The sequence below is a fragment of the Sinocyclocheilus anshuiensis genome, unplaced genomic scaffold (genome assembly GCF_001515605.1).
Source record: "Sinocyclocheilus anshuiensis isolate Anshui unplaced genomic scaffold, SAMN03320099.WGS_v1.1 scaffold1312, whole genome shotgun sequence".
In the NCBI taxonomy this organism is placed as follows: domain Eukaryota; kingdom Metazoa; phylum Chordata; class Actinopteri; order Cypriniformes; family Cyprinidae; genus Sinocyclocheilus; species Sinocyclocheilus anshuiensis.
This window is the reverse complement of record NW_015544237.1, coordinates 50,677-72,999: the sequence shown is the minus strand read 5'-3', so window position 1 is coordinate 72,999 and position 22,323 is coordinate 50,677. Positions and strand designations below refer to the sequence as shown.

Sequence of the window (22,323 nt, the reverse complement as noted above, 5' to 3'; positions counted from 1 at the left end):
AGCAAAGGAAAACCAGTCTCCTCTTGGCTTATATCGAAATCCTCCGACATTCTTCTTTACAAATCCTCGTTTTGTACTTCTAATAAGTGACCGTTGTTTTGTTTTGATCTCTCCGCTGTGTTTCCGCGTTCGTCACTTCTGAGCGGCGCATGTGCAGCGCTGAACTCATACGTCATTCCCCCGGAGCTGCCTCTGTTTACAACTGCTGCCGCAAGCTACATTAAAGTGATTATTACGTTCTGAGGAATAGCCAGGACAATTTTTAATATAACTCCGACTGGATTCGTCTGAAAGAAGAAAGTCATATACACCTAGGATTCCTTGAGGGTGAGTAATTTGTGGGCTAATTTTCATTTTTGGGTGAACTAACCTTTTAATACCAGGTGTAAACAGAGCCTAAGTAATGAATCTCCACCCAAACAGCGGTCACTGCCAAATCAAGAGTCTTGCTATTGGTCAGCGCTGCGAATTGTCAGAGTTCGACAAACGATGAAAAAATTCCCATTGGGACATTTCTTTGCCACCGCAAGTCCATTGCCCATTCCCATTGAAATTTCGCTGATTATAAATGACTGTTCCTTTATTTACAATATTTGTTGAATGTGTAGTTGCACTCTACAAGAGGTTTGAAGTCCATGTATAAATTGCAAAAATCAGCGTGTTCTTTTCCTTCACAGATTACTACTCGAGCTCGGCCACAGACTCATCAGGGGCTCCGCTACTGCGCTAACACGCCAGCTGTTCGCTCTCAATTATTACTGCCTAACTAGTGTTCATCTCTGTCCTTGTGCTCCTCTCGTATTTCAGTGAAAGCAGTTATTATGCTAAGGACAGTTTGTGTTTGTCTGAATACCCAAAGACTGCAGTCGTCCCGCAGCTTCTGTCATGAGTGTAATGTTAAACAAAGGAGCCAGTTGCAAAATACATTGCACTTCATGGTTTCCTACAGCCCTTGTCAGAAGCCATGTGGATAGTTACATAATGATGGACAAGTTTCCTGACCAAGCCATTGGCATCAAAGGGTATCTAAGTATTGCTTCTAATGATCCTTTTAGAGACAAGAGATACTGCTATCATCCTAAGTGGTGATGTATCTAGTAAATATGCATGTATTCAGCACTGATTAATAGCAAAAACAAGACTTAAACTAGTTGCCATTCATCGGAGTGCTTTGCTCTAGTAGCCCGTCCTTCAAATGTCGCCCCACTGAACAATTTGTCCATCTTGTTCTTTGTTTAAACCATTTAATGCAATTTAATGTTGTTTTGGGACTGTTTGCTGTCAGCCGCATATGTATGGTGGAACATCAGTTTTGAAATACTTTGTATAGATTTTTTTTGTGTGCAATTTTTTGTATTGAAATAAAAAGGGAGCTTCCCCTCATTTTCTGTTTTTATGCATTACCGTATTAGTTTAAACTGTATGCACCATTTTGTCTATTATACGGAGCGTGTTGTTTTAGAAAACAACTGTAGTTCTGTATCACGTATAACATATTTACACTCACATGTGTTAACCACAGACAATTTCTCTCTTTACCGCATAGCATTTTTCTCAGAAGATTGCATTGGTGTCCGCCTCCTCCCTCTGTTTCCCTCAGGTCACTGTGCTATGAACTTGTTTAGCTGGTTTAACAATAGAAAGGAAATAAAATCCTAGTGTTTGTTAGAGTTGTACATTGCGGAGGAGGGGCAAACTCCAGAGAAAATTCCCCTCGCAACTGTCCTCTTTTTGACACTGTACCGCCTCCTGTAAAACTAGCTACTCCGTTTTACTAGTCAAGCTAATTTTGTGATACCTAACATATAGTTTTTAAGGATTAATTGGAAATTACCAATCATTAAATGGTTTTCTTTTTTTAACATGGGCGTGCTAGCATTTTGTTGTCTTGCTTTTGGATTGTAAACCATTTCGGACCCAATTAATTGCATAAAAATTGCATCTTCAGAAACTTGGCTTTTTTTTGTTTGTGCTGGCCTTAATCATCACAAGAGGGCACTATAGCACACACTATCCAGAAAGAGGAACCCAAACCTGGAGCCACTGATGCAAGACCAGCTATGAGTTATGTTTTCATATGTATTTGTGTGTACAGACACTACAATATTATGTATTTGTCATTAGTTTTGTTTCTGTACAAATCGGTTCATCAAGCACTATTGTATAGTTTTTGTAAGGAAAATGTCCTGGAAAGCTTATTTATTCAGCTTTCAGCTGATGCATACATCTCAATAAAAACAAAAAAAGACCCTTATGACTGGTTTTGTGGTCCAGGGTCACATATGGAATATATATACTAATTCTACAGTATATCGCATACTATGTGGATTCCCTTTGTCCATGCATGCTAAGATGTGTATACAACAGGTCACACTATTCTACAATGCAATGCATATTTTAACAGACTAAAAATGCTAATGAACATTTTGTTTCTAACTGCATGCAATTTTCCAACATGCAATGTTTATAATAGCAAAAAATGGCACATGCTATTTAAAAAAATAAATAAATAAAAAATGCAGTATACAGTTACAGTATCCTGACTGGGATTTCTAAATTGCATAAAATGTCTAGCTCTCTACAGTCCTCATACATTATATTACGTTGACCGTTCCCTGTATACGATCCCACCTTTTCCACTATGTTCCAGACATCTTCAGCAAGCATGAAAACAATAGGAAAACAAAGCCAAAACCTGGACATTTTAGGCAATATATATAGCCTACATGCTGCTCAGTGTATATCCTGACATCACTAAAGCGACTATTTAAGCACCAAAGAAATTGAATTTCTCGTAAGTCCCTTGCGGAGCAATCATCTGCTATAAAAACAAATATGCAGGGACGTATTGTGCAAACAATGCATTTACCTTATTTATTACAATTACGCAATTTGGACTTCTTTTAGAAATAAACCTGTGACACTGACAAAGCATGAGGCTGTGTTTGCAATGCTTTGACAGCAAGCACAGCTAAGTTGGAAAGAAATACTAGCTTACTAATGACTGAATATCATGTAAAACAGAAAAAAGCTTATTTTGGCGATTCTAGTGGGTCACTTGTGTATTCCACACTGTGCACAGGATACATGTGATATACTGCAGAAGTACTATGAATATTCAGGTGTCGTTCATCACAATAACTATAAACATGTTCCACTAATATTTCACAAACGCACTTTTTAACACTAGATCTATTGTTTTAGCATTTCTAACTGAACAAATTCTTTTTGTCAAATGTGTTGCTCGTAAAGCGTGGTTGTGCATCTTTCCCTACAGTAAACAACATTTGCTTTGATAATTTGATTTAAGTGTCCAAATACTTTTTTTGGGGGGATGATGCACATTGGTTGAATTGTTTTAGGGCTTCTCTTGTGTGCATCATTGTGAGAATTGTTTTAATTGTAAAATTAGTGATTTAGAAGTACAAGACAAACACACAAGTCAGGCTGATAATGCCAAAATGTGAAAAAATAGATTTAAATGCAGTATATTTATGAACATATAAATGTACAATACAAGAAGCTCTCGCAGGCGCAACAATCAGTGAATCACAAACTCGTGACCTAAACTGATCATTAAACTGTGTAAACAATAAAGATGTGCTGAAGTCTGTAACTTGTCAAATATATCAGATGTAACCCTTTTCATCCAGCGCTCGCACCTCAGTTTTTTCACTGGAGAAGATAACGCTCTGTGGAAAGTCTGTGAGTCTTTGGGTCGCTACCTCGAGAAAAGCATGTCTATCAACAAGTCCAGCAGATCTGCCTGACCGATGACCGGCCGAAAGAAGAGCTCTGTGATGAGGCTCGGAGGGATGGTCTTTAAAGCGGACGCGGTGAGGAGGATCCGAGCAAACCGCCCTCGATCCTCTGGATGAAGAGGCACCAGGACCTCCTTCAGAGCGTGCTGAGCTTCATACTGCAGACCCTCGATGAACAGAGATGCCTTCAGACCCGGCACATCTGCAGATGGAGAATAATGCGTGAGTGCATTGTCAAATCTATGGGTAAAAATGACAGATAAATAAAAAGATAGACAGAAATGATTGTTTAAATTAATGTTTAATTATATATAATTTTTAATAACTAAATTAAAATGGCATTTTTAATTAAATCATTTTAAGTCATTAAATATATTTTAATAAAATAAAATTACAATACATTATAAGTAATTATTTAAATAAATAATTATTACATTATAGATAGAAGTAATTTTTTAAAAATATAAAAATAAAGTTACAATCAAATTAAATTACAATACATTATTATTTTTTTAAATAAATAATCATTTAAATTATAAATGTTATTAAAATGATAGTAATTTATGCATTTAAATAATAATTTAAATTATGACTTGAAATAAAATAATTTTAAAGAATTAAATCTATTTTAATACAATTAAATTACAATACATTATAAGTAATTATTTAAATAAATTATTACATTATAGATAGAAGTAATTTTTTTAATAGTAATTTATGCATTTAAATAATAATTTAAATTATGACTTGAAATAAAATAATTTTAAAGAATTAAATCTATTTTAATCAAATTAAATTACAATACATTATTATTTTTTTAAATAAATAATCATTTAAATTATAAATGTTATTAAAATGATAGTAATTTATGCATTTAAATAATAATTTAAATTATGACTTGAAATAAAATAATTTTAAAGAATTAAATCTATTTTAATCAAATTAAATTACAATACATTATAAGACATTTAAATTATAACTTTTGAAATAAAATAATTTTAAAGAATTAAATCTATTTGAATAAACTTTACGTTGTTTATAAAATAATTATTTATATAAATAACATTTTATATTATTTTTATATGTTGTATTTTTTAACTATATATCATTTAGATATAAATTAGCCTTTAAATATTTTAATGTGCAACAACATTTTGAATTTAGAGACCGTACCTGGATTGAATATCACGGTGCCTTTCAGGTAAGCGTACTCCTTGGGGCTTAAATCCAGACTCCAGAACTTCTTGAGGCAGGCTTTAAGCGTCTGCACGCCGGCCAGCGTGGGCTGCTCTGGATCGGAGCTCGGCGTCTCTCGGCTGTTGAGCAGGATTCTCTTCAGCATGCTGGGCGCCGGAGAGTCGTGCACCTCGAAGCGAACCCGGTCCTGAGCCAGTCCCAGAATGAAGAGCGGAGCCCAGCAGTTCTGCAGCAGAGACAGCTGGTCTTTAGGCGGCAGCTGCTGGAACGCCGGCAAGCTCTTCATGAAGTGCACGGTCTTCACCAGCACGTCTGAAGCGGCCTGACACGTCTCGCCGGGAGTCTTCAGACAAACCGTCCTGCGTTTCTCGCAGTGGCACGTCTGAGGAACCCGCTTCGGAGTCGACTCGCCTCGGCTGAGGATGCTGAAGAGGATGGCGTTCGACTGTCCAAAACCGTCGCATTCGCAATCCATGCTCTCACCAAATACGTGCGATCTTAGACCTCAAACCTCATGTAGACTGAAGCTGTGAGAGACTCGCATCTGTCACTGAGACGGCTCCTATTTATAACAAGCACTCCTGAACCTTGACCTGTCAATCTACATCTGCTGTGAACAAAACAACTGTTTAGCAATTGTGTAAACGGTGATAAGGCACTTCAGCCACTGTAGGCTGGGATATACTTGAGGCAATATTATCTCTGCTGGAGTCATTACTGCATGCCGTACTCCTCAAGTACTCAATTATATGATCCCTATCATTACAGACGAGCCTATAAACCTACAAACAGAAGAATCCAGAAAAAGGAGTGAGAGGTGAATAACCCTTGATGATGGGAAGGATGACGTTACTTCATCATAGGGCTGCACGATTATGACAAAAATCATAATTGTTGATTATTCCCTTGAAATTGCGATTATTAAAGGGTTAGTTCACTCAAAAATGAAAATTAGGCTGTGTTTTACTCACCCCCGAGGCATCCTAGGTGTATATGACTTTCTTCTTTCAGACGAATCCAGTCGGAGTTATATTAAAAATGGTCTTTGATCTTTCAAGCTGTTTAATGCCACTCAGCGGGTGTTGCATTGCTTCAGTCCAAAAGAAGTTAAATAAAAAGCGCCCATCCATAAAAAAAGTCTCACACGGCTCCGGAGGGTGAACAAAGGCCTCCTGCAGCGAATCAATGCGTTTTTGTAAGAAAAATATCCATATTCAAAACGTAATAATCACTTGAATCTATAGCTTTAAAATTAAAATAATGGGAAAAACCCTTAAGATAACATGTAGAAAGAAAAAAATGCATCTTAAGCACGCAGAATAATATAAGTGGACTTTGAACGATTAATGGAGTTATATTAAAAATTGTCCTGGCTATTCCAAGCTCTATCATTGCAGTCAGCAGGTGTTGCAGTGCTTCAGTCCAAAAGAAGTTAAATAAAAAGCGCCCATCCATAAAAAAAGTCTCACACGGCTCCGGAGGGTGAACAAAGGCCTCCTGCAGCGAATCAATGCGTTTTTGTAAGAAAAATATCCATATTCAAAACGTAATAATCACTTGAATCTATAGCTTTAAAATTAAAATAATGGGAAAAACCCTTAAGATAACATGTAGAAAGAAAAAAATGCATCTTAAGCACGCAGAATAATATAAGTGGACTTTGAACGATTAATTGCCGCTTTGAACGATTACGTAATTGTGGCATCCGTAATTGTAATCGCGATTAGAAATTCGATTAATTGTGCAGCCCTACTTAATCAGCTCAAATTAAAGCTGAAGATTAGAAGCTTATGCAGACATTAAAGAGAAAGTTCACCCAAAAAATAATTAAACAAAACATGTTTAAAAACATTTCATATTTCAAAAAAACAATCATGTTGCTCCAAAGCTAAAAAGAAGATATTTTGAGAAATGTCTGTGTGGGTTTTGTCCCCCAATTCCCTACGTCCTTCAAAATATCTTTGTGCTCCAGAAGTTTGAAACAAACATTAAAGTAAATGATAACAATGAGCATTTTTTGGGAGAACTCTCCCGCGAAGATGCATTTATTTAACCTCTTAACTGTTAACTTATAAAATATTAAAATTTAAAATTTTTACGTTTTATGTTTTCATGAACTTGAACTTTGTTCACTTCTTCAATAATCTGCCAAGTGTCTTCCGAGTCTCTAAAGCACGCAAGATTTACAATATGAGTTGTAAATGTCATTTTCTCGTCTATGCTCAAAAAGTGGGACTGACAGTTAAACAGGTTAAAAATATAATTTAATAGAGAAAATCCAAAGCCTGAAATATATTTATATAATAAAGGTTTCCAAGCTGTGTGGAAAATCTTTTTTTTCCTCTTCCATTATATTGACTATATCTTAGTGCTGGGCGGTATACCGGTTCATACCGAATACCGGTGTTTATTTTTGTTATATGAATTTTTTAAATACCGCAATACCAGTGTATGTCGCTTAAACAACGTTCGGAACGCGACACTGTTTGAAAGGGGTCCCTTTTCACTGTTGCACTGTGGTGAGGGAACAGCTGTATGTGTTACTAAACGTGAAAGTTCAGAAACTGAAGCTGTAGAACTAATAGAACGTGATGACACAGAAGAACTCATCCACAATATCCACATTGACCTCCACAAATATCCAGCGCCCCCCTCTCAATCAGTAGAAAATATGGTTAACACCCGGTCATGCATGAAAAAAAATACCGTCTTGTACCGTGAAACCGGTCTAATTTTGAAAAATACCGTGATATACATTTTTGTTCATACCGCCCAGCACTACTATATCTACTATCTTTCTCTATATTTAAAAGTAGCTGTGTGTTCTGATAAAATCAAGATTGTTGGAAAGATCAATATAAATCACACATTTTATATTATATCATTAATATTTTACTAGTCACTGTGACTATGACGATGCACCAGCGGGTGTTTAGTTGTCTGTTTGCAAAAGTACAATTTGTTAAACATAGTTCTGAATCTAAATTGTACTTCAATGTGTCACATCCAAAGTCATTGTAAAACTATGTTACTATATTACAAATATACTATTTATTAAACATTTGCGTTTCATTAATATTGTTGGTGTACTGTAAAAAATATATTTTGGGGATGCAAGTTGTAAATAAAACATATTATTGGAGTATGTTTTAACATTTGAAATACTTCAGAATTTCACTTTTAATTCAATGTGTTACTTGCTGTTTCTTTGTAAATGTATTAGCAATTTCTGAGTGAAAAATGCTTCTTCATTTTTTGTGTGGCTTCTGAAAGCAATAAGCATTACAGTGATTTTACCACAGTAAGGAGAGTTCTTTAGCACAACCCTGAGATCTACTCCTTTTCTATCTATACTACCTTCTACTTTTGTTTGCCTTTTACTGTTTTCAGACTTTCAGCAGGAAACAAATAGTCTGGCTGTTAATTTATCTAAAGAAAATCAGCCAGATAAATTGACATCTGACTGATTGAAAAACTGAAGTAATCAAACTCTTGAATTATATGTAAATTAATGCACAAACAAGGTTGTGACTCGAACTGTAATGTGATCAATGAAGCCGACTCTACTTTAGTAGACAATTAATCAACGCCATAAAACGTTCATCAATCAGAATCAAATCAGAATAATAAAAAACGTGTTTTCCACCACAGACTGTTTATCACTTTCTTGTTCTTCTGTAATGTCACGATCATGCGCGGGCGGCTTTATTATCTCAGCAGTGCCTAGCACAGAGAACTTAACCAGATAAGCTAATTATTATATTGCTTTCAATCAAACCAACAAGTAGCTACTCGTGTAATTCCACTTGCATTTCCAACATGAATATTAGGCTCTCTGCAGATACTCACAAAAGCCACTGACAGGAAATAGTTGCATCATGTTTGTTGTTAATGTAAAGTATTCTTTTGGTTTTAAAACTAATGTGATCTGCAGTATGGCAGAACCAACATTGAATAATCCATACAGTGCCATAATCATTTACTATATTCCTTGTGCAGTTCAGCAGAATGTCAGATGATTATGGTTGTTTTTCTATGGTTCATAGTGAACATGCACTTCATCACGATCAGAACGTCCCGCGTGGAAAGCGTCTAAATCGCACGGATCGGTGTCTGAATCATTGTGATTGTAAATGTGTTTGATAAGCCAGAGTTTATTGAAGGTCGAGACAGTCTGAGACAGACACTGAGGACACCAGCTTATCACCAACACCATAGTAAAAGAGAAAAAAATAGCTCATGCCACACAAACGAAACGAGAAAACAACTGCTGCTGCTGACCACTTCACTCATTTTAGAAATGACTAAATGTCAAATAGCCATAAACAAGCATTCACGTGTCCTGTAGGGTGTCAAGCAAGATCAAGCTTTGCTCATTCTTTAATATCATGCATGCTGTGATTATGAGCTCATAATAATTCAGTGTTTCCCCTCACATTCCCTTGAAGGTCAAGTTAATTTAATTAAATTTTACATTCTCTATAGCGCCAGATCACAACAGAAGTCATTTAAAGTTACCTTTTCTATAGAACACGTCTATACCTTGTTCCTTTATCAAACAAACTAAATAGCCTTATGTTATTTATCTTATTTACACGACGGCATGTCATTCCGGTCTCTACGTTATGGTCGCGCTCTCAGTCTGTATCACACACAAGTGAGCACGCTCACACTAGTATTTGTGAATATTAAGCCGCAAAATTACTATTTAAATATGAATTCTGCGTGTCTCTGTGTTAATGAATGGCGCAGACGCGCGGTTTTGTTTACTACTCGTACTGAAGCGCGCGCGACGCTTCCTGTGATATTAGCGTCTGCCGTCTCACTAAAAGAGGACATAAACACATGAACAACATCTCCAGAACTGCTCTGAGTCACTTCGTGAGCATTTGACCGTTTCATTTGAGTAAAACTATCCTCATATCATATACACACAGAAATGTAAAGGTATTCACAGCAACCCGTCAAAATAAAAGTTCGGTTTAACTTGAAGACATTGTGGCAGAAATATATTACTATTGTTAAGTAGAATGTACGTGATAGGCTACTACTACTACTACTAAAATTATTAAAACCTTAAGGAATAATCATACAATATTTCTTCAATGTTTTAATTGTAATATTAAATCCCCTTTATTTTCCAATAAATAAAATTAGTTTAATTTTCATTCATTAAAAGGTAAATTAAATGAAAGCTTTATGCCTTAATGTAAATACACAACACACAAAAAAATCATAAGGCTATTGTAAGAATAAATTAAACTTGTTTTTATGCTTTCAAATAATTAGACATGCTAAAACACAGAATTTGGTTACAATAAAACATAAGGTTGGAAAAAAAAAAAAAAAAAAAATTGGGCCCTAAACATGTAATTTTTGTTAAACTTTTAATAAATTGATGTTAAACTGTTTAAGTTTCATGATTTTAATTCATTAGACATGCTTTTTGATTAATAAAATTTAATTTAACCATTAAAAAAATAGTCCAGAAAAATTAAAACGGAAAAAAACGGAATGAAAGTTAAACAAAAATACTGGATGATGTTGTTTTGTTTTTGTTTGCAATACATGCAACATTAAATGCTACTTTCTGCTCTTAAATACTCCTTAAATTGTGTAAGGTTGTGTAAGAAAACCTATATATATATATCATATTTTCTCAGTATAAAATGATGTGTTGCTTGAGGTCCTAAAAAGTACACAGTGTGGATGTGTTTCAGGTGTGTTTGATTAGAGACACGTCCAACATGTGCAGTGTTGGTGAAACTCCAGGAACAGAGTCAGAAAACACTGCTGTAAACAACATGAAAAAGCCAAGTAGGTGAAGAGTTTTATAACACTGTATAATAATCATATACCGTACTCGAAGTTCGTGAAATGATATATAGGCATTGGCCTGCAATAACATCTACTAACCTGAACACACGTTCTAACTTTATCTACGTGTTTTCCTGCGAAGGTTTCCAAATCATAAGGATCTTGCACGGGCAACTGAATGATTTTATCTCATCAGATTGTTTAGTTGGCCATGCAAGGCTTGGATCTCATTGGTAAATCAATGGCAAAACATTGCAAAACTATTCAAACATGTTGACAGGAAAGATGCGTGTGTGTGTAGATGTGAATTCATTTATGTCCTGTAAACTTAATATTTTATATATTAATTCTGAAAGGTGGGTTTGTTTTATGACTGTTTGAAAGACTACATTTAACCACTTTGACTTGAAAAGTGTATTGGCGGCATAAACTTACGCTTAAATTCACGTGACATTAACTGAATGCTTTTCAGCAGCCTTGACTCAAAACTACAACAGAACAAGAGGTTTAACATCATGCCAGAGTTGAACAAATATAATTACACGATCTCATTATTCAAATAATTCAGGTCAAATGCCAGAATTGACACTATTTTTTATTTTTTTGTACTGCGCCTATTGATGACCTTCATATTCCACACTAGTCTTATCAACAGGACATGATTCATGTTTCTCAATGACAACATCTCGAATCTATTTATATTCCAGCTTTTATGACGGTCATAAGAATGACTGAGCTGGAAAGTTGAAGGCCAGGTTAAGATCGTTTAGTTTTCTTTCGGTTGGTGAACCCGAATAACCTGTTTTCCTAAGATGAGTACTATCAGGTTTTTCACTTAAAGGCCTAATAACCCCATAGAGCGAGATATCGATGATTTTGCTCAATTATGTCAAGTTTTAACGCTTTATTCGCGTTACGAATAACACCAACACGATTCAAATCCGCCTCAGCATTCAAACATACATCGGTATTCTGACCTAAAGTTCACATTAACATTCAGAAACATGTTTAGTGTTTTCAGTTTAGTCAGCTTAGTAAAAGTAACTGTTTCCAACTCACCAAATAAGATGTGTGGTGATGCGGAAGTCAAGGTTTTAATATCTGACTGAATATAGTTGAACACGTGCTCGCTGTTCGCGCCTAAAAACTGAACACGGATCCTAACGGTCAGGGTTGCCAGGTTTTCACAAGAAAACCCATCAATTGCTACTCAAAACTAACCTAATTGCATTTCGTGGGGGTCCCCGGTTAAAAATCATGTTCCAGGGGGTAAAATACACATTTTTTGGCGGGGTTGCCCTGCTAAAATTCGCATTACAGGGATATCATGTTATTGGAGTCGCTTCAACCCACAAAAAACAACATGAAAAACAACCTGCAAGTAGCCCAATTCCGCGGGAAAACCTAAATCTGCTCAAATCGGCATTAAATTAAAATCTGCTCATGTTGCACCGTATTTCATTTTAGGCGTTTTTACAGTGTTGCGCATTTTAACCAATCGCACACAATTCTGTTGCACTTAGGAATGCAATGGCCAATCAGAAGCGTTCAGATGAGTCATCGCTGAAACAGATCAGTTTTGTTGAGTGCGCGCGTGTTCGCTGACTGAATTCTGGACTCTCGCGAATTCTCTCATCTTAAACAAAGCGCAGATGTACGTACAATGTAAGTAAGAGATTCATTTCACAGTGAATACAGCTTCAGTGATTATAACCAGTTTTTTTTTTTTTTGAGAGTGCTTAAACTCGCCATAGATCAATTTTAGTGATAGTCACTTTCTAACCTATATATAATTTATTCGCTGTTTGAATAACCGTGGAAAGGAAACGTTATATAATTATTCATTTCTAACGTTTTTATTAAACTGTAATTGCGTTAAATACAAATTCAGTCCCATTAAAACATTTTTTAGCCTACATGGCACACATGTCTTGTTATTGTCTAAAAAGATGGTTTTATTATGTTTATTTGGCTGCTTTTAGCCTTACTTTGGAGTTGGTTCACCCTCCGCCTATGGCCTCGTCTTTATAATTATATATATATTTTTTTTATGAATAAATATAACTTGTCTATGTGCTTCGCCTTTTCATAATATCTTAAACTAGTCCTACATAATGAAATAAAAATAATAAAAACATTTTTTTAATTTTGACGACCCTCCTGCAAACCTGTCAATCATAGATAAGTATAGTAAACATATCAATGCTATCAATCAGACTCCTAGAAAACCTTGGTTTGTTGACATAAAACGTACACATTATATAAAGACAATAGAGCAGAAATAGGAAGTGTTACTTATATTTAAAAGTACTTAAATAGTTGACTTTTGTGACTTTTGGCCGCCAAAGCCATATGCCAACATAGACCAAAAAATATGCATTGCCCTAAAAATATCATCTTATTTATTTTACTGCTGCTGCCATCTAGTGTACTTATATAGATCAAGAACTCACAGACTTACAGGTCTGATAGATATTAAAGCCAGATTGAATATTTACATATGTTGAATTAGCAGTTTACTGTAACATACACTTTATAGTGACTGAAAGCAGTAAGACTTTATACTTTTTTGGATATAATACTTTAAATACTTGTTATTTTAATGATTTGAAGGGTGACAATGTCCTCTTTAAAAATAATCAAGTATACTTTAATTCAAATGAAAAAAAACAAAACCAATTCACCATAATGTTATATTTTCCATCTTTTATCTAATGCATTCATTCATGTGCTGCCAGTAATAGTACCATTTATATATGTGCACATGAATAGGACATGAAATAGGATACCATAATATAAAAAAAAAAAATGTAAAGAAAAAAAAGTCAATGCTACCTGTGCAAAAGCTGCTAAATTAACTCAATCCTAAGCACACCTCAATCATCGCTTTAATACCGCTGGCTTTTGTACATTTCAGTGTTGCCAACTCATTCATGTTCATTTCAGAGGCGTAAAGAGTATCTGAAAACCATACTGGAGTAAAAGTACAGACACCTTACAGAAAACAAATTCCAGAAAGTCACCAATTTCAAAACTGGATGAGCTGGTTTCTTTGTTTTGGTTTGCCATTGCTAAGTAACTCGCATTCACAAAGTATCCTTGTTGACAAAAGTTTGGGTAAGGGCAAAACGCACGAGATATAGTACTTTCAGTGCCCTGTATTTGGCGATATCACTTATTTTGTAGCAGAAATAAACTACTGCAGAAAAAGCTAGATGTCATGCAAAATGTTAACTGCAGTGAAGTAAAGAGTACACATGCTTATTCAAAAATGTAGTGAAGTAGAAAGTAAAAGTTGCTAATATCTTTGATACTCAGTAAAACTAGAGTATCCAAAAAGATAAAGTCCAGTAACTGATTACATTTACACCTCTGGTTAACTTGTAACTAACATTTAATTTGAACCATCAAAACTCTAGAACAAAAATACTAGGCATCCAAGAAACGCTTCTCCTTTGATCGTGTGCCAAACGTCGTCACTCCATCTTATGACTGAAGACATTAAACGCGTTACGAATGCCCTGATCTCACCTACCACCACCTTCAGGGCATTAACCCAGAGATCTTCAGCGGTCGAGACCTCAGTTCACAAACTCTCAATCACTCAGTGAAGCTTGCAAAGCAAGGAAATGTTCTAACTTTGACGACTCGATGTCAACATTCTCATCATGCAGGTTTATCAGCATTCAGTACGGCTTGCTTACTAACGATTCACTCAACTCACGAGAAGAATCACGATTTTTTTTTAACAAAATTAGATTTAAGACAAATTATAAACTAAATGTGTCCTTTTATTATTGCTTGGACAAAATGCTGCACGTTTCTTTGTGAAACTGAAATATAACACTTAATATGCATTATACAGAGGCAAGATGAAAAGAAAAAATACCATCTAGACTTTTCTAAAGACAGTAAGTTCCCCTCAGACATGCATTCAATATAAACTCCTACCCCTAACTGAATCACGATTTGTTTAGCATCTGAATCGTCACATATTTGTATCGATTTTCAACCGGCTCGCGGTTCATCGTTACATCCCTATTGCTTATGCATCTGTAAACCGTTTCTGAGAAACTAATGTGCAGCTCTTTTAAAATAAGAGCATTTTTAACTGCTTTAATGTGTCCGAAGGATTTCAGCACAATACGTGATTGGGTCAAACTGATCATTAATAATAACACACATGAACAATGATAAATGTTTAGTTTTATTTATCCAAGCAGTTTAATCCAATGTACTTTTCCAAATGTTCAGCAATCAACTGCAAGAGCACAATTGACAACGAGCATTCATTAAGAGGAATAAAAAGAAAGGAATGTTTTGGAATTTTCAAAATTAAAAGTTTTCTATTTTTTTGGACATTTTTAAATAGAAACAAGGTCAAGATTTAGTCTCAACCTGGCAAAACATTTGGATGTCATCGTGTTTAGTTTTTTTCCTGTTCGAGTTTCTGGTTTTTCGATATTTATTTACTTTTTTTTTTTTTTTAAATGTGTCCCTCTCGGTGAAGACAGGGCCAAAGAGAACCATTCTGGAAGAAAAAGGAATAAAAATGTCAAAGATTAGAAAAAAGTCAAGCAGAGAAAGAGTGCATAATATAATGAAAGTGCAAAAGCAGTTTTTCTCGCACCTTGTGTTAGACGGCTGGCACAGCGGTGCTGGGGACTGATTTCTGGGCAGCTTCTTTGGCCTGATGAGCCTGCAGCACCGCAACTGCTTCATCCACCTGGAATTAGAAAAATAATAATTATAAAACAGATAGGTCCTTGATTCTGATTGGCTGAGCCAGTTCGAAGCTGTTATAAATGACTCTACAAAGTAACACACACCTTTGTTTACGTTTATGTGTTGCTTGGCAACCACTTTGTAGCAACCACAACGGTTTCTGAGGAGCTACATTGTTTGGTGGAAGAATACTGTTTTTATTAATATCATTACACTTTATTTGCTCTGTTTTATTTTGTGAAACCTAACTACGTATATGGAATAACCGTTTTATAAAAGCAATAACCCCCGTGAAGCCGTGGTTTACGGTGAATTTATAACAGCTAAGGGGCGTTGTTAGACACTCCACTTTACGTCGTACCTAACAACGCCTCTTAGCTGTTATAAATTCACCGTAAACCATGGCTTCTTGGGGCTTATTGCTTTATTAAACACCACATCAAACAATACATTTCTACAAATTCCTCTGAATATCGATCTGAAACAGACATGCTTGACATTTCATTACATTATCACTAAAAGTGGTGAGATAATAGCATCACCGCTATCAGGAAAAATCCAATAACTTGGCAGAGCATCCCATGAGCACTGACCTTTGACCTCAGGGACTCCGGAGACTCCAGCATGTGCAGCAGCTCGGAATTGTCGATCTCCAGCAGCATTCCGGTGATCTTTCCAGCCAGACTGGGATGCATGTTCTGGATGAGCGGGAACAGACGCTCACCTGTCGCGGAAAAGAGCATGTATGAGATATTTTTCTTTTTAAATCTACATACATTTTAAAACATAAAACTTACAAATATTAGAAAAATATGTAAATAAAACATGGGTATACTGTATATTAAACAAAATTATTGATGTCCCACAAGTTATTTTATATACATAGAATTTGAATTTTTAAATTAGAAATTGCACATTAAATGCAATTGCACTTGAAAAGTACTTTGTTTCAAATAACTTGTCAAAATATGGTTGAAATAATGTTCCAGTGTCATTCAGTGTAACATTTACATAAAATGAAACTACACCTAGTTCTGACACCAACTAAATAAAAAATAAATAAATATATACACATATACATATATTCTTATTTTTAAATTATTAAAAATGCATTGCTGACAAATTGGTAATACCTAGAGTTTTGAAGGATAATGATAAAGATTTAAAATGACAATTAATGTTTTAGGGCTGTGCTGCGATCCTTAAATAAGAGTATTTTAATGACATCTAATGATTCTGGTTCTAAACATGCCTGACAAGATGTTTTGGTATATGAACTATTCTTACAATAAATGTCATTTCAGTGGGCGTGTTCATGGTAAAAGTGTATGATACTTATTTTTGGCTCAAAAAAATAAAATGAAACGGGACACATTGTAACACACGGGGGGAAAAAACAAAACAAAAGCAAAACAGGAACAGAAGAATAAACTCACCCAGCATCTGCTTCTGTTCTTGTGGAGGCGCGGCAGCCAACATAGACGCCGTCAGAGGCTCCTGACCCTGAACGTGGACAGCAGGCTGAACGGGAGTCAAATATAGAAACGTTAGCAAACACTTTTTTTGTGCACAAACATGACATTCATCTGACGTTCTGGAGCAAAACGCTTTTCACTTACACACTGCTTCAACACAGCTTCACAGAAAACCATGATGTTAATGTTTATAATATCTTAATGCCTTATAGTTGCATTCATCAGATTAGAGCTGGACGATGATATATAGTTAGTTACATTTTGCAATAATATAATCATGCATTTGAGATTTGCTACATAGTATATTTATATCATGCATGCAAATGAAGTTGCACAGTTATACATCCAACTTCATATAAAGAGCTAGAGAAGTTACATTTTGCGACTAAAATTCAGGCACTTTACATGTATACATGTGGATATAGTTGGATATACACTACCGGTCAAAAGTTTGAGATCAGAAAGATTTTTTATGTTTTTTTTACAGGAGTTTCTTGCTCATCAAGGCTGCATTTATTTGATCAAAAATACAGAAAAAAAATAATATTGTGAAATATTATGATGTAAATTAACGTTTTTCTATTTTAATATACATTAAAATCTAATTTATTTCTGTGATCGCAGTTTAAAAAAAATATTTGGCAGCACATTGATAATTCTAATAATAAATTAGCATATTAGAATGATTCCTCAATGATCATGTGACACTTTATACTGGAGTAATGATGATGGAAATTCAGCTTTGCATCACAGAAATAAATTGTATTTTAAAAGATATTAAAATAGGAACCATTATTTTATATTGTAATAACATTTTGCAAGATTACTGTTTTTTTCTGTATTTTTGATCAAATAAATGCAGCCTTGAGCAGAAGAGACTTCTTTAAAAAACATTACAAGTCTTACTGATCCCAAACTTTTGACCGGTAGTGCACATCTAACTCTATAAATAAGTTAACATTTTGCGATATGCATGTTCTCGTTTTCTCAAGTTATTTTAAATCGCAACCATCAATTTAGGAGTAAATAGCATGAGCTCCAGCAAAAACAAGCTAGTACCTGCTGCATGGGCACCTGCGGCTGAGTGGGCATGTGCTGCTGTGGGTTGCGGACTCCAGGTGCGTATTTGTACTGCGGCACTCCTCTCACCTGAGCCGTCCCTGTGGCGGCCCCTGCGGCGGTGGGGCGAGGGCCCATGGCTGTGGGGAACACAGAGCACACTCAGGATCAGCGAGCTGTGGAGTAATGCGCTCGCTGCACATATAAATGCCAGGTTCATGGCTCACCCATGCGCTGGGGCGTGATCACCCGCGGGACCTGGTTTGCTGGACGCATGGCGCCGAAGGCTTGAGGACGGGGCCCCGAAGGTCTGACGGCGTTGGGCATGCTCTGGAAATCTGGAACGGAAATGAGAAGCAAAGCAGTGAAGCGAAGAGCTGCGGAGGTCTGTGGGAGGTACTGGAGGGAATGTGGGCGGAGCTACTCACGCTGAGGGCGGACTCCCTGAGTGGCCCAGCGAGGACTGGGGCGGAGCTGAGCGAGCTGACTGGTGGGATAGTAAGCAGCACGATTCTGAGCCTGTCAATCACACACAAGAGAGAAACCGCTTGAGGAAAAACTAGGGATGCACAATATTATCGGACCGATATCGGAATCGACCGATAATGGCTTTAAATGTAAATATCGGTCCGATATGATAAATTATGCCGATACGTCTTGCCGATAAGAGGTATATATTAACTCACATGTGCTCAGGGTTTGCTAGCAGTGATTGGATTCACGGTTTTGATCGCTGCATTTAAACTGAGAATGCACATACAGAATGACGTGTTTGGTAAGAAGTTTTAATTCCGTAGGGGGCACTGATGGCCTACTTCTAATAAAATGAAAGCAAAATACACATTTAAACTGTTTCTGATTAAATAAAGCAGTAATTGATGCTATAAATTCATGAGAATGTTTTGATTTAAAGGTCAGAAGTTATAGCTTGCATGAAAACAATAAAATAAAATAAAAAATCACAAACATGACACTAAAATTAAATTTCATATATACCGATTCGTTCATTAATGTGTAACATGTTATATTTTTTAAACAAATTATGAGCTCTAAAAGATTTAGAATTTTTACAACTCTTTTGCTTTAGACCATTTACAAATGTTAAATCATAAAATAAAATTTTACGGTTACCATGCATCTTTCTGAAAAATAAAACTTTTAATTAATTTCAGTGATTAATATATAGTTTATTTATACTTATTTCAAATCTTCAATGCACGGTCATTATAAAATAACTTTATTATCGTTTATTTAATTCTAACAAATAATTTCTTGTTAAAAACTAACAAAAATGAAAAATAATATATCGGTATCGGCCAAAATGAGTTGAAAATTATCGGCATATCGGCAAAAATCCAATATCGTGCATCCCTAGTAAAAACCACGTCATGATGCCTGCTAATGCGCGGTTACTTCCACGGGCACAAAAGAGCTCAATTGTCTAATGTAAACTGTTTTTAAGAAGGCCAGGTTTTTTAAGACCAAATTTAAGGAATAAATTGAAGCGAACATCAATAAGCCAATATATTTTCCAAGTGTGAATGTCTAAGGAGAACACAAGTTGTATTAGCAGCACTTCAAAGTTTGAAAATACATCTTTTTAAATGAATAAAAAAAAAAAAAACCTAGAATATGGAAATAATTTCTGTATCTACCAGTCACACTTCACAAAACTCAACTTAATTCTAATTCCCCATTGACAGATATTTGTTCTTGTTTTAAGCATAAACTCTTTTCTTAGAAATTTCTTAGAAAACGATTTTGTGTTAATTCTGCATCTCAAGTCTTGATTTAAGAATGGTTAGATATTGTACTGAAAAACAAAACGGTAAAAGATATACATTTTTTGCAGTGCGTGCAACGTTTAATGCAACGACTTCCTGCTTTGATACAAGACCTTTTTAGGCCTTCATTTGTGAAAAGATGAGACTTTACGACCTCTGCTTGACCAATACCTCAGAAGCAGGACTTTTATTCTGACAGCCAGCATCTTGAACGCCGTCGTGATTTCTTTAGTCTTCGGTTTACTAAATTACAGCCGTTAAACTAAACGTGCATGAAAAACTATGATAGCATTTGCTTTAACATCAGCATTCAGACAAATACACGTTTAAACAAGTCGCTTTCTGTTGCTCAATGCAATAAATTCACAAAAACCAGTTGCGAAACCTGTGTGGGGAAATCCTACTCCCTCAATTCCCAAGCAAATATTCCCCTGAACAATAATAAGTGACCACACCTTTAAGCATGACACTAGGCCTAGCACGATAACTTTTTGTTGTGCGAAATATTGCCCCAGAAATAACTGCGATAATCGATATTATTGTCATTTTAAAGACCATTTTATGCCACTGAATATATAATCATAATGTAACAGCATAATAATGCACACTTCCAAATGACAACGATCTAAATATTCTTAAGAATTAAAAGTTTATGGAAATTAAGTATCAAAATATTATATACCTTAAAATGCCTGAATAAATGGGCTTCTTTTTTATCTTACAAAAAGTGCAAAGTAACAAGTAGCAAAAAAAGAAAACTGCACTAAGAACTTGTCTAGAGATTTCCCCTGACCTTCTTTTCTCTGTAAATTAAGAGTGCACACTATTGCTGAGAAACACAATCACTACTCAGCACTCAGATGTCTGTCAGATCTCTAAACTAGGCCATATCTGCAGATTAAACTTTGTTTGTAGAAGCATTTTTTAAATGTGAACTAGCACCTCATGACTAAGTTACACCGCGTTATGTACGGATATTATTGTCATTTTAAAGACCATTTTATGCCACTGAATATATAATCACAATGTAACAGCATAATAATGCAAGAAGGCCTACACACTTCCAAATGACAACAAACTTTTAATTTTTTAGAATATTTAGACCATGGAAATTAAGTATCAAAATATTAGATACCTTAAAGAACTTGAATAAATAGTAAATAAACATTTTCTAACAAAAAGTGCAAAGTAACAAGTAGAAAAAAAGAAAAATGCACAAAGAACTTGTATGGCGATTTTTACATCTGCAGATTTTTCCCTGACCTTCTTTTCTCTGTAAATTAAGAGTGCACACTATTGCTGAGAAACACAATCACTACTCAGCACTCAGATGTCTGTCAGATCTCTAAACTAGGCCATATCTGCAGATTAAACTTTGTTTGTAGAAGCATTTTTTAAATGTGAACTAGCACCTCATGACTAAGTAAATGTGTTTAAAAATCATATCACCGTTATTGAAAAAAATTATATCGCGATACACATTGCTATTGCATTATTGTCCAGCCCTAATTGAGGTCATGTCCTATCCTAACAAACCATACATCAATGGAAAGCTCATGTATTCAGATGACGTATAAATCTCAATTAAAAAAAATTGACACTTATGACTGGTTTTGTGGTCCAGGGTCACATATACTGCACGATATGTCGCTATATATTGATTATTGCGACAGGCCTACATGACACTGAGTGGGGTGAAAGCGACCTCTGACCTGTGGAATAGCGGCCATGAAGTATCCGGACGGTGGCGCTGGCTGGTAGGGGTTGAGGACGGGGTTGGGCACGGCTCTGACGGTAGCCATCCTCTGCATGTACTGACTGGTGAGATGCGCCTGACGCTCCTCCTTCCTCTGAGCCAGAGCCACATACAGCGGCTTGGTGGCCACGATACGACCGTTCATCTCCGTCACGGCTTTAGTGGCTTCTTCGGGAGACGAGAAGCAGACGAAGCCGAAGCCCTTGCTGCGGCCGCCTTCCATCATCACCTGAACAAAAGAGAAGTTTAACACACAAACCTGGAGGAGAACCACTGATGTTCGGTGTAGGGCTGGGTATTAAAACAATCGGGGAGCGGGATTTGTTTGGATATATATCAGTAAAATATCAACTGATGCGGTAAACTAGACAGGGAACCAAACTATTATATTCAATTCCTATTGATTTGTAGATCATTTACATATAAATATTGTAACTCATAATAAATACGGTAACTCATTATTACACTATTTTACAGATATAATTTCAGATAATGTTTATATAACACTATGGTACATTAATTTCAATGGTTAAAAAGTCTACACTATTATAGTCCATTGCAACTTTTTAAAAATATTTATACAAATATTATATATTTTTATTGATACACAATTTTACACAATTTATATTTTGATATAAACATCCTGTTTCTACGTTAATATGAAAGGTTAAAATGTAGAATCTAATCAATTTATAATCATATTATAGTATATTATATATTTATAAATAACTGCTATTTAATTTTAGATA

At 35.4% G+C, this 22,323-nt stretch overlaps 3 protein-coding genes across 4 annotated transcripts in view; 1 reads left to right on the top strand and 2 right to left on the bottom strand.

The window, feature by feature from the left end:
- LOC107697587 (keratinocyte differentiation factor 1-like) overlaps positions 1-1,315 on the top strand; it is a 9,021-nt gene extending 7,706 nt beyond the window's left edge. Inside the window, exon 4 of the mRNA XM_016498385.1 lies at positions 678-1,315. Within this exon, the coding sequence (XP_016353871.1) occupies positions 678-730 (53 nt within the window). The 3' untranslated portion in view covers positions 731-1,315. The remainder of the gene's footprint in view (positions 1-677) is intronic.
- Positions 1,316-3,530: 2,215 nt separating this feature from the next.
- LOC107697581 (nuclear receptor subfamily 0 group B member 2-like) lies at positions 3,531-11,859 on the bottom strand. Of its 2 annotated transcripts, none has more exons than XM_016498380.1 (3): positions 11,835-11,859; positions 4,935-5,568; positions 3,531-3,963 (listed from the first exon to the last, which is right to left on the bottom strand). In XM_016498380.1, the coding sequence occupies exons 2-3, from the start codon at positions 5,431-5,433 to the stop codon at positions 3,722-3,724; spliced, it is 741 nt and encodes a 246-aa protein (XP_016353866.1). In that variant the 5' UTR covers positions 5,434-5,568; positions 11,835-11,859; the 3' UTR covers positions 3,531-3,721. The 2 variants fall into 2 exon arrangements, with proteins under 2 accessions (XP_016353866.1, XP_016353867.1); XM_016498381.1 differs by having other exon boundaries at positions 4,935-5,565; positions 11,835-11,853.
- A 3,110-nt stretch (positions 11,860-14,969) lies between these two features.
- LOC107697569 (polyadenylate-binding protein 1-like) overlaps positions 14,970-22,323 on the bottom strand; it is a 24,157-nt gene continuing 16,803 nt past the window's right edge. The window contains exons 6-13 of the mRNA XM_016498368.1: positions 21,531-21,803; positions 18,463-18,553; positions 18,262-18,372; positions 18,035-18,195; positions 16,937-17,021; positions 16,094-16,224; positions 15,406-15,501; positions 14,970-15,306 (exon numbers count right to left, since the gene is read on the bottom strand). Of these exons, the coding sequence (XP_016353854.1) occupies positions 15,412-15,501; positions 16,094-16,224; positions 16,937-17,021; positions 18,035-18,195; positions 18,262-18,372; positions 18,463-18,553; positions 21,531-21,803 (942 nt within the window). The 3' untranslated portion in view covers positions 14,970-15,306; positions 15,406-15,411. The remainder of the gene's footprint in view (positions 15,307-15,405; positions 15,502-16,093; positions 16,225-16,936; positions 17,022-18,034; positions 18,196-18,261; positions 18,373-18,462; positions 18,554-21,530; positions 21,804-22,323) is intronic.